At 35.4% G+C, this 15,869-nt stretch overlaps 1 protein-coding gene across 1 annotated transcript; it reads left to right on the top strand.

The window, feature by feature from the left end:
- Positions 1–168: 168 nt before the first annotated feature.
- On the top strand, positions 169–14,937 carry LOC137404554 (V-type proton ATPase subunit B). Its single transcript, XM_068090781.1, has 10 exons — positions 169–319; positions 1,288–1,343; positions 2,164–2,262; positions 7,909–8,080; positions 8,604–8,743; positions 9,528–9,730; positions 10,314–10,588; positions 11,170–11,357; positions 12,698–12,827; positions 14,455–14,937. Exons 1-10 carry the CDS (start codon positions 238–240, stop codon positions 14,598–14,600), a joined length of 1,491 nt encoding a protein of 496 aa, XP_067946882.1. The 5' UTR covers positions 169–237; the 3' UTR covers positions 14,601–14,937.
- The last annotated feature ends 932 nt before the right edge of the window (positions 14,938–15,869 follow it).

Here is a 15,869-nt window from a genome sequence, read left to right as displayed (position 1 = left end):
AATAATTACATAAATAATTAAATAACAAAACTGCTTCATCATAATTGTTTCAAAAATGCATATACCTACGCAACTAACTTACAGACCATTTTTTCACAAAATTACAACGGATATAATAATCACATGACTATATGCTGTTTCCGTTGTTCGTCAAGCGACGGTTTCCGTTCAGTCACATGACATTGCTACTTTGCCGACTAGTAGCATTTCAGGCAGTGACCGTTGGAAGCGCTAGTTATGGAGTCATATAATCCTCAAGCCGCAGGAAAAGTTCACCATGCCGCAGTTAGTCGCGATTATATTTCACAACCAAGATTAAGTACGTAAATATAACGTCTTAAAATGGTTAAAGTAGCAGTAATGTATCGTATGCGGACAAAAAAACTATCGTTGCACTACTCGCGCGAGTACATTTTTATAGCACACTCGGTTTTTTGTATATTTTGCAAGTTTTTTATATTGAGACATTTTTACAGGTTTTACTAAGACGTAGTTGAATTATGGTTGTAATTACCTGAGGCCTTGCTTTGTCTCTGTAAGGTCTTCGATGTTTCAAAACAGCTGAATCTGGGTTCACTATCTCTTATGGCGGGATTGGGTTGCGCTCTTTTCACTTCTTCTCCACAAACTGTCAGACTATGCAAATTGGATTTTAATAGTCAACTATATTTTACAATAATCCAATAGCATCAAATACAAGCTCTCTGATATTTGAAATTAAGCTATAGTATTCAAAATTAAGTGATGGATATAGCATGCTAAAGACTCTATTTCTAAGTTTTACTACACTTCTCCAAATTCTACTAACTTCAAGTCTTGTGTGGTGTGGAGTGTGAATCAATTTTTCTACAAACTGACTAACATAGGCAGATTGCATGTTTCATAGAAATAATAAGAGGGTGAATTTTGAGTTATGCTTTCGAAAGTTGCTTCTTCTGTAATACAATTGCAGTGATATTATACAATATCTATAGCTATTTCAACCAATTACATGCCAACTACACATCACTTGAATACAGTTGAACTTAATGTTATGATCATGTCAACATGCAACATAAAGCTGAAGCAAGTATTTGACTTTAAGCACCTAAACTAGTTTTTAACGTACGTGTGTAATGTTTCTTGAAGCACAGCAATTTTGTAAATCAATATACATGTGCTCAGTTCCCATGCTTATAAAGCGATCGATTATTATTAAAGGATTATTTCGTATGTTGAAGTTGACCTGTACTATCAAATATGACGTACATGTATTTGCATCCTGCATGTTGCTTGTTACTTATTTAGATTATAAGACTGTCTCTGGTGTGAATGGTCCTCTAGTCATATTGGATGATGTAAAGGTAAGTTTTATTAATGTTAAGTTTAATGAATGTACTATACCAAAGAATGTATTTTCTAAAATTTATGTACAAACATATGTAGTTGCTACTCTTTTCTTATTGCTCTGCCATTCTCTAGTTTCCTAATCAATTTTTTCATACATGCCATTGTGTAGTTTGGTAAATTCACTTTTGTTACTATGTTATGTTACTATGTAGAAAATATATAATGCAAACTGAGCTACACACTTTTTAATTTAGAATAAAATTATCGTATAATCATTAATGCGCTTGTGGAGAATAATTAACATTTTATGGTTCGTAAAACAAATTATGGTGCAAAATCTGTTTAAACAATTTTCAAATAAATAAAATATAGGTAGCTTGGTTTTATTTCTAAATAAATTATTCCAAATCAGGAATTTGATTGTCGCTATTGCTCAGAATTTTACTGTAATGTTTACCATGATAAAACAACTGTATCATTCTACAACTTTATCGTAATATACAGTGTTTGTGTTTACAGATATGCATCAAGTACATGAAATTAAATGATAGATAGCGTCTATGCCAGAATAATCGTACTATTGCTAGTCTACTGGTAGTTTTCTCTCTTGGCTTTAAGATCATGTAATTTGCGCACTTTCGATTCTCTGTGATATCACAGAATTTATAGCAAAGTGAATGACTCCCTTCCAGCTGTGGCGGAAAATAGGCTAGTCCTAGTTTAGATGCAATCCAGGTTGGTATCCTGTTATAAACAGTGTTGACAAGTTTCTAGCATGCGCAGCGCTTCACATCCTCACTTGCTATGTGTGTTTTCATTTTACTCCTATCGCAGTTTCCAAAGTATGCCGAGATTGTCACACTGACACTAGCCGATGGCAGCAAAAGAAGCGGTCAAGTTCTAGAAGTGAGTGGCAGCAAGGCTGTCGTACAGGTGAGTTGCAATGAGTCGAGGGGAGACGATACATAACTATTTTTGAAGTGTATTATAGGCCTATAAATTGGACGTAAGTAACCCCAAATAGTTGATTTACAGAAATCATTGGGTTCTGCTTAACATATGGAATACCAGAGCTTGTTGGGGTTTTTATTTATTATAAGCGTGCCTTAAACTCTGATCATACTTTGTGAATTAGTGGAGTGACATGGGTACATTGAGCTAGATAGTATTGTCACTGTGAAACAACCTAAAATTTTCGCCATGAGAAAGATAAACATGCTGCCTTGCACTTGCAAATATTCATGCTATTGCCTTTGATTGGTTAATTTGGTTGCTGTCAACTGGGTCTTTAGTTTTGTCTGTCTCTACCGTGACTCGTTTAATACATGATAACTTGTTTCAATTATCTCTGATCAGTCTTATGTTCACTAATATTGAAATAGCTTGAGAGATCAATCTACTATATTTTACTTTGTTTGATGCACTAGTCTAGGCTTCTTACCTCACACACTCAATCCTCAGCGTATGAAGTTAACCCATTCTGGTATTTGCTTTGTATGTTGAATCCATTAGATGTTTGAGCAAATATTTTGTAAAATAAAATGTAGTTTATTTCGTTCACTTCAGAGGTAAAAAATCAACTAATATATAAAACCGAAGAATACTTCAAATAATTGTGTATAGGATTAAATCAAATACCCTGCAGTAGACGCTCCTATATCGTATACATCCTATAACGTTGGTTTCATTTAACGTAAAGAAGTTGTGTACAATTTTTGTTTCGTACAACATGAAAGATTTCCTGTAAAGTGTACAGTTGGCTCAAATTCGATTTTAATAACGCCCAATTCGTTGTTCATCTTGAAAACATTGCTTTCTCTCTTGTCTCACTTGATAGAGAAAACAATGTATAGGGTTACTTCTGTATATGTACTAGTATTCTTGCAGTCTAGTTTGCCATGAGAAATCATGAGAAATAAATCGCGTGTGTCAAAAAAAGCACAGATAATAAGTACATGTAGCTGCGTATTTATTTGGTGAGTTCGAGTGTCGGTTTACCAATATGACTGTCACGAGTAAGAGTATCGTCCAAAGCTATTTCTTATCATAACCTTGAACCTTGTTTAAAGATGTACGGATAGCCACTGCTCTTATTATATAAAGTAGTTATATTTTTGTTTCGCTTTATTTTAGACACATAAAATATTTTTTGTATTCATTTTGCAAAATGCACTTTTTTTGTTTAGAATTTTAGAAATAAAAATTCCTAAAAGGTGTGCCTACTCCGAAGGTGTGCCTACTCCTTAACCCATTGTAAAATTACCGCAATCATTGACCATGAACCGAGTGAAAATACTAAGAAAAAGGAGAAAGGTTGTCGATCGGTTGATATGTTGCTTGTTGTGTTAGGCGATCTCATTGTCAAGATATTTGAAGATTAAAATCGAAAAAATTCGATCGCGGTAAAAACGCTCAGGCCAAAAAAACATGCCCAGACTTGCCCGAAATGATGTAACGCGACATACAACTTGTCTCTATCTGTCGTATTCACATCAGCTAATGCGATAAAAGTCTAGTCCTACGCGGCTCTATTGGCATGTATTTTATTTTGTATTTGCTTGTGTTGGCTAGAATAAAATTTTAAATCCAGCTACAGATACATTATTACCAATGTCTCAAACGCCTCAAACAAGGAAAATTAAAAACTTGTCATATTAGCATTTTTCTAAATGCTGTTTAAACATCTTAGTACCGACTACCAATTCTACCAGTCTACGGTAATTATGTTTGAGCAAATTATGTAGAATAAGGTCTTTGTATCGGCACAGTCTCGTCGCTACCCACACTAATGATATACAGCCACCAAAAAGTCCCGCCCACATGATGCCCGTCGTCTATCCTGGGGGGCTGTATATGATTCCCCACACCGCGAAACTAATTTTTTACTAAGTAAAATAAGCAAGCGGCGTCTTTGAAAAGAATATGTTGCGAAACCAACTACATCCCTAAAAGTCATGTACATTGTATAATCGACTGTCAACGTTATCGAGTCATTATTGGTATCAATGTGTAGAAAAAAATTCACTGGTCACATTTGATTAGTTGATTCAAGTACTAAACAAATGTTCGAACTATGCCAAAGTGCCTGTCCATGCAGCTCGGATTGCACTTCATAAATCCATCTCTCAGACAAGATTTCAGCACAGGTGTCAACGGGGCTATGATGTATTCAATGTTCTGCAAATCATGTTTTGCATTATCGTCAATAATATTATTTTATTATATAATTTTTGCAAGAAAAAATATTTTCATCTCGGCATAAAGCTTTTATCAAAAATATCCATCCAAGTCATGGCCACTCACATAGTTTCAGCTCATACAATAAGACAAATTCATCTACTGCAGCAAACTCAAACAAAACATCATGGTTTATGCAGCATACATTCAAGTCTCTCTTTCCCATTTATGGCAGTTTCCACACTGACAAAGCTGCTTCGGCTGGTCGGACCACATAAACATCCTGTAATCAATAAAACAAATGCAATAAATATATGTCATTAATAGATATGTCATTCTAACGCGTATCTTCTGAAAGCTTCCAAATTGGGAATAAGATAGATTGCGAGTGTAATTTTGAAAATGAATAAATGTTTAACAAAAACATAAGTATGCCAAGCCAACGATTCGAAGCTTTTGTTCTGGAAGTTGATGATGTGCATTGATCAATCGATTTTCTTCACTTTCTACATAAAAGTGAACATCTAAAGTCAAACCGTAAATCTAATTTGCTAGCTAAAACTGCCAAAGAAAATTGGATGCAAATATAGCTAGGTGAAACGATAAAAAATTATAAAACGATGATTGGTGATAGCAGAAAGTTATAATTCTTTTAATTAGTACGTATTAATGAGTACTAAAAATATTACCTTTAGTATATTCATCAATCTAAGCCATTGTATCACTAAATGCTATGGATTAAAAAGAAGCCGTCAAGAGCTCACCGTGCATACGTATCTCACACGCGCACACATGAAATTACATTATAACCTCAAACAGGAAAATATAATCTGAATGTAAACTCAACAGTATATCTATAAGAGACTCAAAGTAAAAGATAAATTTACCTCCATTCTCCTATCTTCCTCCGGAGCACTTTAACCACCTGATGCTCAGAAAACTCGGAGTCACCTTCGCAGTAACTTTATAGTAATTTTTACAATTCTGTTGTTCGTCAATAAAACATGTCGATCGAATAATTCATTAAAGTAACGATGTTAATTATTTTAGTAAATATCGATGTCCATGCAATTTAGTAATAGAGTAAAATCCCTAAATTTGAGATCACAGACAACGCGTTTTACGAGTGATAACATTTATTACGACCTATATAAAAATTTCGTGCTGATGATTGGCTAAGGAAGCGATCTTACATGTATATTTATCGCTCGTGGACTCTTTTCAGATGTATCACTAGTTACGTCACGAATGAGGCACCCGCTCGAATTTGGACTTTTTAAAAGATGGCCTCATTCAAACGCATATATCTCTGGACAGGGTTTGTCTACAAAGACAAAAATGACATCAAATTGTAGCTGGTGTTTTAGCCTTTTATTGGTCTTAATTTCATTAAATCGGCCTTTTTTACGCAACCACATCTTTAAACCATAACTGTCACGAACAACTTTTATCGTACTTACTAGGTAAATCAGACACGCTGATTCCGATTTTGTACTCAAAATAAAGATTAGTCCACTAACCTTCAAAGTCATTTAGGCTTTTTAAAGCGTTTCAATATCCGTTTCGAAAACAACACAATCGGCATTACAAGCTCTGCCCATAAATATGTGACGAAACCTAGCTTTTTCAGAAACGGAAGTTAGGAATGTTTAGTCCGATTTAGAATAATAGAGATCGTTGTCTTAAAACCCATTATTATCTAAATCCAGCCTGTAAAATAAGTTAAGTTTTTTATAAAAGGGATATAAACTATTTAAAATTGCTTGCAGCTTGTTGCATGACATTTAAATGGGCTGGACGCCGAGAAAAATGAACTCAAAAAGCGCGGTTTTATCACAAGCTAGCGTTGTTATCGCGCTTTTTAAATATGCAATGCTAAATAGCTTATCTACCTTTCAGAAAAGACTGATATTATTTTTAAGGCTGAATTTAGATATTAATGGATTTTAAAACACCCATATCTCTATTATTCTAAATCGGTCTAAACATCCCTACGTAACTTCTGTTCCTAAAAAGCTAGGTTACGTCACGTATTTATGGGCGGAGCTTGTTATGCCGATCGTGTTGTTTCCGAGACCGATATTAAAACGCTATAAAAATCCTTCATTACTCGGAAAGTTAGTGGCCTAATCTTTATTTTGATTACAAAATCGGAATCGGCTTGTCTGATTTACCTAGTAAATACGATAAAAGTTGTTCATGGCAGTTATGGTTTAAACGTGAATATCTTAACCAATGTAATGACCATTTGTCATTGATTAACCATAATAGTTAATCAAATCCAGTGCTGTGTGATTTTTTCATTGTTACATAATACATGTGAACATATACACATAAATGTATACAATGTATACACATAAATTTACATGTATTATACAATTATAAGTTACATACATGTAATGCGTATATATGCATATATTTCCTTATTACATATAAACATATACATATATGTAATATATTTACACCGCATATACACATAATTTATACACATATTTATGTACAGTATTACTTGTCTTATACAATTATATGGTACATAGATGAAATACATATACCCTACAGGATAAAATTATTCGCGAAGTTAAATTTCGCGAGAATTGTCTTTTCATGCATTTCCGCGGGCTAAATTATTCACGGATGAACACATTCGCGAATAAATTAATCCGTGAAAGCAAATAGCATTGGAGTAAAACCTTCACGTGCGCATACCACGTGCTTCACGTGCGCATACCACGTGTTTAGGTTTCTATTTAGCTAAGAAATTTATGTCCAACATGCTAAGCGATAAATCTTTGACTGAATCCAGAGGTTTTCATGAATATTTATCGACTTGGAGGCCTTTGGTAAACTAACAACTTGCAGTAAGCTATGAGTTTTTTCAACATAAAGAACTGCAGGAGAGATTTTTGCGATGTTGACGCTGTGCCAAATTTCGAATAACTTGTAACAGCCTTGAATAATTTTGTAAAGAAGTGTGATGCATTGGCAATGGGCTAAACTCAAAGCCTCGGCGATTACTTTAAAAGAGTTTGCAACTCAGCTACGTTTACCAACTCTGCCTAGCGACTAGTTTTTAATTTAAGATAGTAGTTATTCTCTCTTGGGTTAAAAATAAAGCCAAGTATTCGCGGATTTTAATAATCTGCAGAATTGACAGCACGCGAATTCGCAAATTATTAAATCCATTGAATAATTTCATCCTGTAGAGTATATCCTTATTATTTTATGTGTGTTTTGATATTTCTATCAGTTTGTGTCACTCTTATGTACAGAATCATAATTAATCTTGGAATTTACTTCGCATGTTGAGAAATGTTTGCTCAAACTTTATACTGTATCTTCTAAATATTTTTGTTCTAAATTGTGTGAAAACAAAGAAACTTGTACTTTATTCTGTTGTGACAGGTGTTTGAAGGCACCAGTGGTATAGATGCAAAGTACACACAATGTGAGTTTACTGGGGACATTCTGCGTACCCCGGTCAGTGAGGACATGCTGGGACGAGTTTTTAATGGTTCAGGCAAACCTATAGATAAAGGACCAAACGTACTAGCTGAAGATTTCCTTGACATTGAAGGTATGTAGTAGCCGAGAAGTTGTCTTTCCACTCAAATTGAGAATCCTTTAATTTATCCACAATATTATTTCCTCTAAAGCTGCATTATGACACTTTTAAGCAGATGTAAATTTTTAAGTGTGGTATATATAGTCACTTTCTGTTTCTAAGTGTGATATATATAGTCACTTTCTGTTTCTAAGTGTGATATATATAGTCACTTTCTGTTTCTAAGTGTGATATATATAGTCACTTTCTGTTTCTAAGTGTGATATATATAGTCACTTTCTGTTTCTAAGTGTGATATGTATAGTCACTTTTTGTTTTTATGAGGCACTGTCTTAACTCTGCAGTTTGCTGTATGTTGAAATTGTTAACTAATTTTACGTTTTTGAACAAGCAAGAAGAGGAAGATAAGTTGTAATGATAATATTAAGCATTCCTCTGTTTAGCGCAGGTACAAATGAATGGGGATGTCTTTGATTTCATATCCTGCAGTGCATGCATATCTTTGTGTGTATGGACATATCATCAACCCTTGTAGGTCAACCAATCAATCCCTGGTCTCGTATCTACCCTAAAGAGATGATCCAGACTGGAATCTCAGCTATTGATGTCATGAACTCTATTGCCAGAGGCCAAAAGATCCCAATCTTCTCCGCCAATGGTCTTCCCCATAACGACGTAAGATCCTTAAAATGCTTTGCCTTAATATGGTTCTTAGTCTATGCCGTCGCTCTGTAATGGGCGTGTCCATCACACCCGCCGTCTTTTGCTATATGCTTGCGCCTTGCTTAATGGGACAACTATGGTTTTTGTGCTTCGTAATAGTTTTGTCATCACGTTTAAAAGACCGCATCCATTTTGCCACTTTCAAAAGTGCAAAGGCTAAAGGACACCAGAGTGAGAACAGATGCTTATAATCATATCAATCTTGCAATGAACACGATCAAATATAAGCTTTATCTTTTGTTTACAACGTTCATTCACCTGTATTGTTATCATAATCTTTGTAATATATATGTATTTAATACTTTTTTATTATTTGCGGTTTATATTTTGATACCATTTTATATCCTGTGGCGTTATATGAGAGAAACTGAATTTTTCTTATTTTTAAGTTGAACAACTGTCGGGGTGTTTTCGAATTCATTTAAAAGTATACTCGCTGACGGTCAGCTAATCAACTGTGGCAAAGTGCTATAGGATATTCTCAAGCACTCCTCACAGATGTGAATACGCTGTTCTTCAGCTTTTGTGACTTTCAGCATCAATACTGACAGATTCGCCAGCGAATTGACTCAGTATTTTCCAAGTTAGCTTTCCAACTTTTGCATCCTCGCTCCTACACTTTACTACTTTGTTTGTACAGACAAGAAACTGATGGAAATTATCGCTGTCGATATTAGGGTGTGTCATATTATTACCACCTGTAATAGCCGGCACATGGCTTGTTTTCTGGTTGCAGATTGCTGCTCAGATTTGTCGACAGGCCGGTCTAGTACAACTGCCCTCTAAGTCAGTTATGGACTCGCATGAGGACAATTTTGCCATAGTCTTTGCCGCTATGGGAGTGAACATGGAGACTGCGCGATTCTTCAAGCAGGATTTTGAAGAGAATGGCTCCATGGAGAATGTCTGCCTTTTCCTCAACTTAGCCAATGATCCAACGTACGTAGCCTAATTGCGTTTCTGTATTTGTGTGCTAGTCTTCTAGTCCCCCTTTGCAAAGCTTGAGGTTTTAAAGTATTATATGTATCCTTTTCTATGCTTTAAATGAATAGCTCTAATAATGCTAATTGTCATATTCTGACCAGAAGATAGTTACATGGTTATAGGTTTACTGTAGGTTTGCTCTCATTGCATCGATGCCCTGTTCATTTCACTTGTCTGCTAACATTGATTCATTGGTTTGGATTGGGTTCATTGATTTCACTCATCCCCTCATTAGCTTTGAAGCAGCATCAAAATTGAGTAAAATTGACAAACTAAATTGATATGAAGTTATTTTTAGGAGTTGTTTCACCTCTTCTGTAATTTATAAAACTACAGATAATAATTTTCTGTATTCGCAGTTTCCTTTTATCTAAGCTGAAATATGTCAGGTTATTTTCCAACTGCGTGTGTTTTGCTACCATTTTACTTCACCACTTTTTGTTACATGGCATTTAGTATCATTGTTCGAGCACTGTTCACCATTTTATTTCTGATTTCCTAGTCATTAACTTTAAGTCTACCTATTCTTATTCTCCAGGATAGAGCGTATCATCACCCCTAGAATTGCCCTTACAACTGCTGAGTACTTAGCCTACCAATGCGAAAAGCACGTACTTGTCATCTTGACTGACATGAGCTCTTACGCTGACGCTCTGCGTGAGGTGTCGGCTGCGAGAGAAGAAGTGCCCGGAAGAAGAGGTTTCCCTGGTTACATGTACACGGATTTGGCTACAATCTATGAGAGAGCTGGGAGAGTCGAGGGAAGAAACGGCTCTATCACACAAATTCCTATTCTCACTATGCCTAACGATGGTGAGTGCGGGTTACTATCGATATAGGTGTGCTTTGTGAGGATGTTGATTTGAACAGCAAGTTTGCTCCCGAATTAGACTTGTGTACCACCAGTGCTCCCGATTTTCCTGGTGGGCACAATGCAGTGAAGTTAATGTTGTTGATGTTAACATAACACTGATACTTTCTCCTGGCTCATCTGCATGAGAAAAGTGTATTTCTGAGCGTGTATATTTTCTAAAAAGAAGTCAAGATTCAGACATCTCACCTTTACCACGCCATTGTTGGCACGCATGTAGGTGTCATCCTTGGCACTGCTCTGCTGGTATCACCTTATAATCACCTGTTGATGACTAGTTGAGATAGCTTATTGTTGACCATCAAAACAATATCTTGGTTATCTATAAACTTGAAAATAGTTGATGTGAAAATATTTATAGTTTGTATAAACATACACATCTCCTCCATTGAGAGCGAGAATGTTGATATATGTTGAGTGCCAGACTATCTATTTGTCTATATTTGTATGTCTATGAACAAGATGACTATAAACACTAGTTGCTAAAGAGAGAAGTTTCACCTCCTCTTTGCTTTCTTGTTAGATATTACCCATCCTATACCTGATCTGACTGGTTATATCACTGAGGGACAGATATATGTAGACAGACAGCTACACAATAGGCAGATTTATCCACCAATCAATGTTCTTCCCTCACTCTCTCGTCTCATGAAATCCGCTATTGGAGCTGGCATGACAAGAGAAGATCATTCTGACGTCTCTAATCAGCTGGTAAGCAGGCTAATGCTGCATTTGTGTGTGTGCGCGTGTGCTTGTATGTGCATGTCTATATGTGCGCAGGTTACAAACTCACATTGGAGTTACTGAAAAACTTTATAAAAATCAATTACGTATGTGATTCTTTTTTGAATACAAATAATAGAGAAGGGACTAGAAAATTGTGCTGCATCTGGAAATGTTTACAAATATGCGCAACCTCAACGCATGCTTCAGGAAAAGGCAAATGTGGAACAAGACAAGATTCTTGGAAATTGAAATGCAAAGAGTAAACAACTCCTCATTTGTTCGTCATTCATAACAATGATTAGTCAATGTGTTCATTTGGTAAATGATTTTTTCATTTAACTACGCAATTGTTATCAGATGATTGGGAGTCGGTTGTTAGTTGTTACTTCTTCATGATTGACTGACTTATAAACTAACCTCTTGTATGTAACAATAGTACAGATGATCATTCACAGATTATTAATTACCACGCAACTGGTAGGAGTATTATGTGAACATTCTAGAGCTCAACTAAATACTTCTCATCTTTGAAGCTGTCTGACTTGACTATTTTTGTTAATTTTATTGTCTTAGAGAGTGTATGCTAGAAATCGCATTATCAAGTACAAATCTAACAATATCTTTTTGTTATAGTACGCCTGCTATGCTATCGGTAGCAATATATTGTGTGTTGTAGTACGCCTGCTATGCTATCGGTAGTAATATATTGTGTGTTATAGTACGTCTGCTATGCTATCAGTAGCAATATATTGTGTGTTATAGTATGCCTGCTATGCTATCGTTAGTAATATATTGTGTGTTATAGTACGCCCGCTATGCTATCGTTAGTAATATATTGTGTGTTGTAGTACGCCTGCTATGCTATCGGTAGTAATATATTGTGTGTTATAGTATGTCTGCTATGCTATCGGTAGCAATATATTGTGTGTTATAGTACGCCTGCAATGCTATCAGTAGTAATATATTGTGTGTTATAGTACGCCTGCTATGCTATCGGTAGCAATATATTGTGTGTTATAGTACGCCTGCAATGCTATCAGTAGTAATATATTGTGTGTTATAATACGCCTCCTATGCTATCGTTAGTAATAAATATATTGTGTGTTATAGTATGCCTCCTATGCTATCGGTAGCAATATATTGTGTGATATAGTACGCTTGCTATGCTATCGGTAGCAATATATTGTGTGTTATAGTACGCCTCCTATGCTATCGGTAGCAATATATTGTGTGTTATAGTACGCCTCCTATGCTATCGGTAGCAATATATTGTGTGTTGTAGTACGCCTCCTATGCTATCGTTAGTAATATATTGTGTGTTATAGTACGCCTGCTATGCTATCGGTAAGGACGTGCAAGCCATGAAGGCTGTGGTCGGAGAGGAGGCTCTCACCTCAGACGATCTGCAGTATTTGGAGTTCTTAGGAAAGTTTGAGAAGAACTTCATCACACAAGGTGAGTCCTTTCTGTAAACAACTTGTTTCTTATCAGCCATCTGTCAGTAGTATTCCGCAAGTTATGGTATTTTGACAAGTTTGTCTTTCGACAGTACAAACTACTAGTACATGCATTACTGAATACCTGTGGCTATTCCTGATAATGGAGTCAGACCAGCATGCGACATATTCAACAACATTGTACTGTAATCACTAAATTTACTGTTTTTGGTTAATTATTAGCTATAGAAGTTAAAATGCAGACAATCTCATAAAATGATTGTCTGCATTTCAGATTGGTTCTTACAAATTCGTAGAGTTGTTCAAATTATGAAGCTAGAAGCTGTCACCGTAAGCACTTAGTTGAGAGGCCACCATTTTGATTGAGTAATCGTTTCCAAATTTAGCATAACGTCTTCACTATAATAAGAGCTGTGCCTCTCCGAAACCACTCTTAGGATATAGAAAAAAAGATTTCCTCACATAACAATCAAACTTGGATATTTTATATTGCAGCTAGGCACATCACCAACTGCACCCCGGGATCACTTTGCCAAATCAAATAAATATTTTACATTAATTGCGTGCATAGTTGTTACATCTGACAATTTCTCATGCCGCATACATACGGACTGTCAGCATACTAGTAATTGTTCAGTGCCATTTGTTGATAAATTACGTATAAAAGAGATATTGAAAATAATGAGCTAAAGTGTCTGTAAATATTATTACAGATAACATGACTAGAAATGTTCGACCTCACTGCTTTTCTCTATGTAACCTTGGTTGTTTTTAATCGCCTAGTGTATAACTCTGTTTGTGAGATTTGCTCAGCACTACATCCCTTTTCTAGCGTAGTAAATTTTTTCAGGTAGGGTTGTATTCTAAGTTGTCAAAAATAAATTGATTTTCTCCATTTGATCCCAAAGACTCTTGAAACATTAGACCTTGATACTATTTGATGATGATAATCATTGAAATTATTTTTAAATTACTATTCTACTAATAGTGGTCTAGACAAAATACTTCATTGTCACTTCATGCAATTGTCATTCTATAAGCTTTTCATGTTGTGGTTCTTGCAATGGCAGAGCTCTCAACTCACACATTGCTAATAGACATGTTGATGTTGGATGCGGAGAGTATTAATATTGCATAAATATTATATATTAATATTATATTAGTAATGATATTACACTTGGAATGAGGTGATACCTATTCCGATTATGCATATGACGAATCTTGCTCATCTGTGGTCCCCCACCCGCATCACACCTTTTTACTTAGTTCCTTTGCCATAGTTACCATAGAAACAACTTTTCAGCAAGCTCTTTTAACAAACATTGTAATGCAAAGGAGAGTACAACTTTTGTGAAGTGTGTCAAATATCACCTAGATTATTCCATCATAAATATTATAAATATAAATACATAAATAACGGTAAATAATAAAGAGAGTATGAGGAGAGTGCAACCATTTTTCTAGAATTCAACTTGCTGTTCCCACGGAGTTGTCCACTTCTGCAAGTGTTGCAACTCGTCTGTAGTTTCGTGCATGTCCTAGGTTCAGCTATTTAAACCGGATTTTCAGTCGGCGGACACAGAATTTAAATAAATGTCTTTATTTGTGACACATTCTCTCTGCAGGAGCCTATGAGAACAGAACAATATTCGACTCCTTGGACATTGGCTGGCAGTTGCTGCGTATATTCCCCAAGGAGATGCTGAAGCGTATTCCAAAGGAGACTCTCAACAAGTACTACCCAAGAGGCCAAGGAAGGGAGCCAAGATAAATGTGTTAATAATCGTTTTCGGCCTCTAGTTTTTGTCTTACTGAATCAAGGTATCTTTAAACGTTGTATTGTAGGGTGCAAGGCAGCCTTTCCGCTTACTCATTCCTTTCGATTGGTTTGTTTGGAAGGAACACCAAATCAGGCATGCTGTTTTGTTCTTTTTCTAATCATGATGGAAACATTTTATAATTCTGGTGGCAAATACATTGTATTGTCAGTTGATGGTTAGATTTTGAATTGTTTGTATTCAGCTGTCTAGAGAGGTGCAATAAAACTTATTTATATACAATATTATTATAATATATAACTATCAAATATATAAACTTGTTGCAATTTAGATAGCATTTACTCTTGGTAACTCTGAACAGTTTAAGTTTAGTATTTGCAATAGTTTGTAGATAAATTTCTTCACATCTAGTGGCGCTTACATATTATAGGTTTTGTATTTTATTGATCGCTGTTTGCCAATGCTATCTTCATGAAAAGCAAAAAGTTTTTAAAGTAATACTTCAATATTGATATGGTTAATATGTAGTGTCTTTCGATGATCGTTCAAACTCGACGATTTGTGAAATATCTAATCAGATCAAATTAAACAGTCTGTGAATTCAATTTTATATTGGTCAGGTCAAATTGTTCAAATTTTTTGGCTGTATGTGATTGCATGGCAATGTTCACTACACCATGTTGGCTTTAAACTTCTACCTATATTAGTTTCATTATAACTTGTAAATTCCATACTACTTGCACTAATAGAAAGTTCAAGGACTCTGGAATCGCTAGCAGCAGTGCAACAAAATTTACATTACAGTTATTTGGTATCAAAAGATTCACCATGTCTTACTCTGTTGTGCTGTAGGTGTCAAATACGTGGAAATGGAATTACCAGCTCTTAAAAGCTCAAAAACGAAAAGCCGCCGTAGATTGGAATCTGTTTATTTATCTGACGTAGTCATTCCAGTTTGGTTATCGTCTTATCACGTATGTTCTCACGTGAATTGAAAGGCCAATAAAAAGCTTAATGTAAAACTTATCGTAGCACTAGTTTATTACAAACACTTCGGGTTTTACCGAAGACCCCGTATCAAATATAGATGCTCGCTACTTTACAGTTTTCTTTCGGCATTATTCAATCATCAAGTCGTAATCTGATCACGTGACCCAATACTTCGCAAATCATTTTTGCAGCTTTTTTCGATTATCACAGGTAACCAACAGGCTCGTCATGATTATCAGACAATGATATATACTCCTTCGAACTAAGGTTAA

Source organism: Watersipora subatra, chromosome 9, assembly GCF_963576615.1.
Source record: "Watersipora subatra chromosome 9, tzWatSuba1.1, whole genome shotgun sequence".
In the NCBI taxonomy this organism is placed as follows: Eukaryota; Metazoa; Bryozoa; class Gymnolaemata; order Cheilostomatida; family Watersiporidae; genus Watersipora; species Watersipora subatra.
Note: the sequence above shows the minus strand (reverse complement) of the source record. Positions and strands in the feature narration are given on the sequence as shown.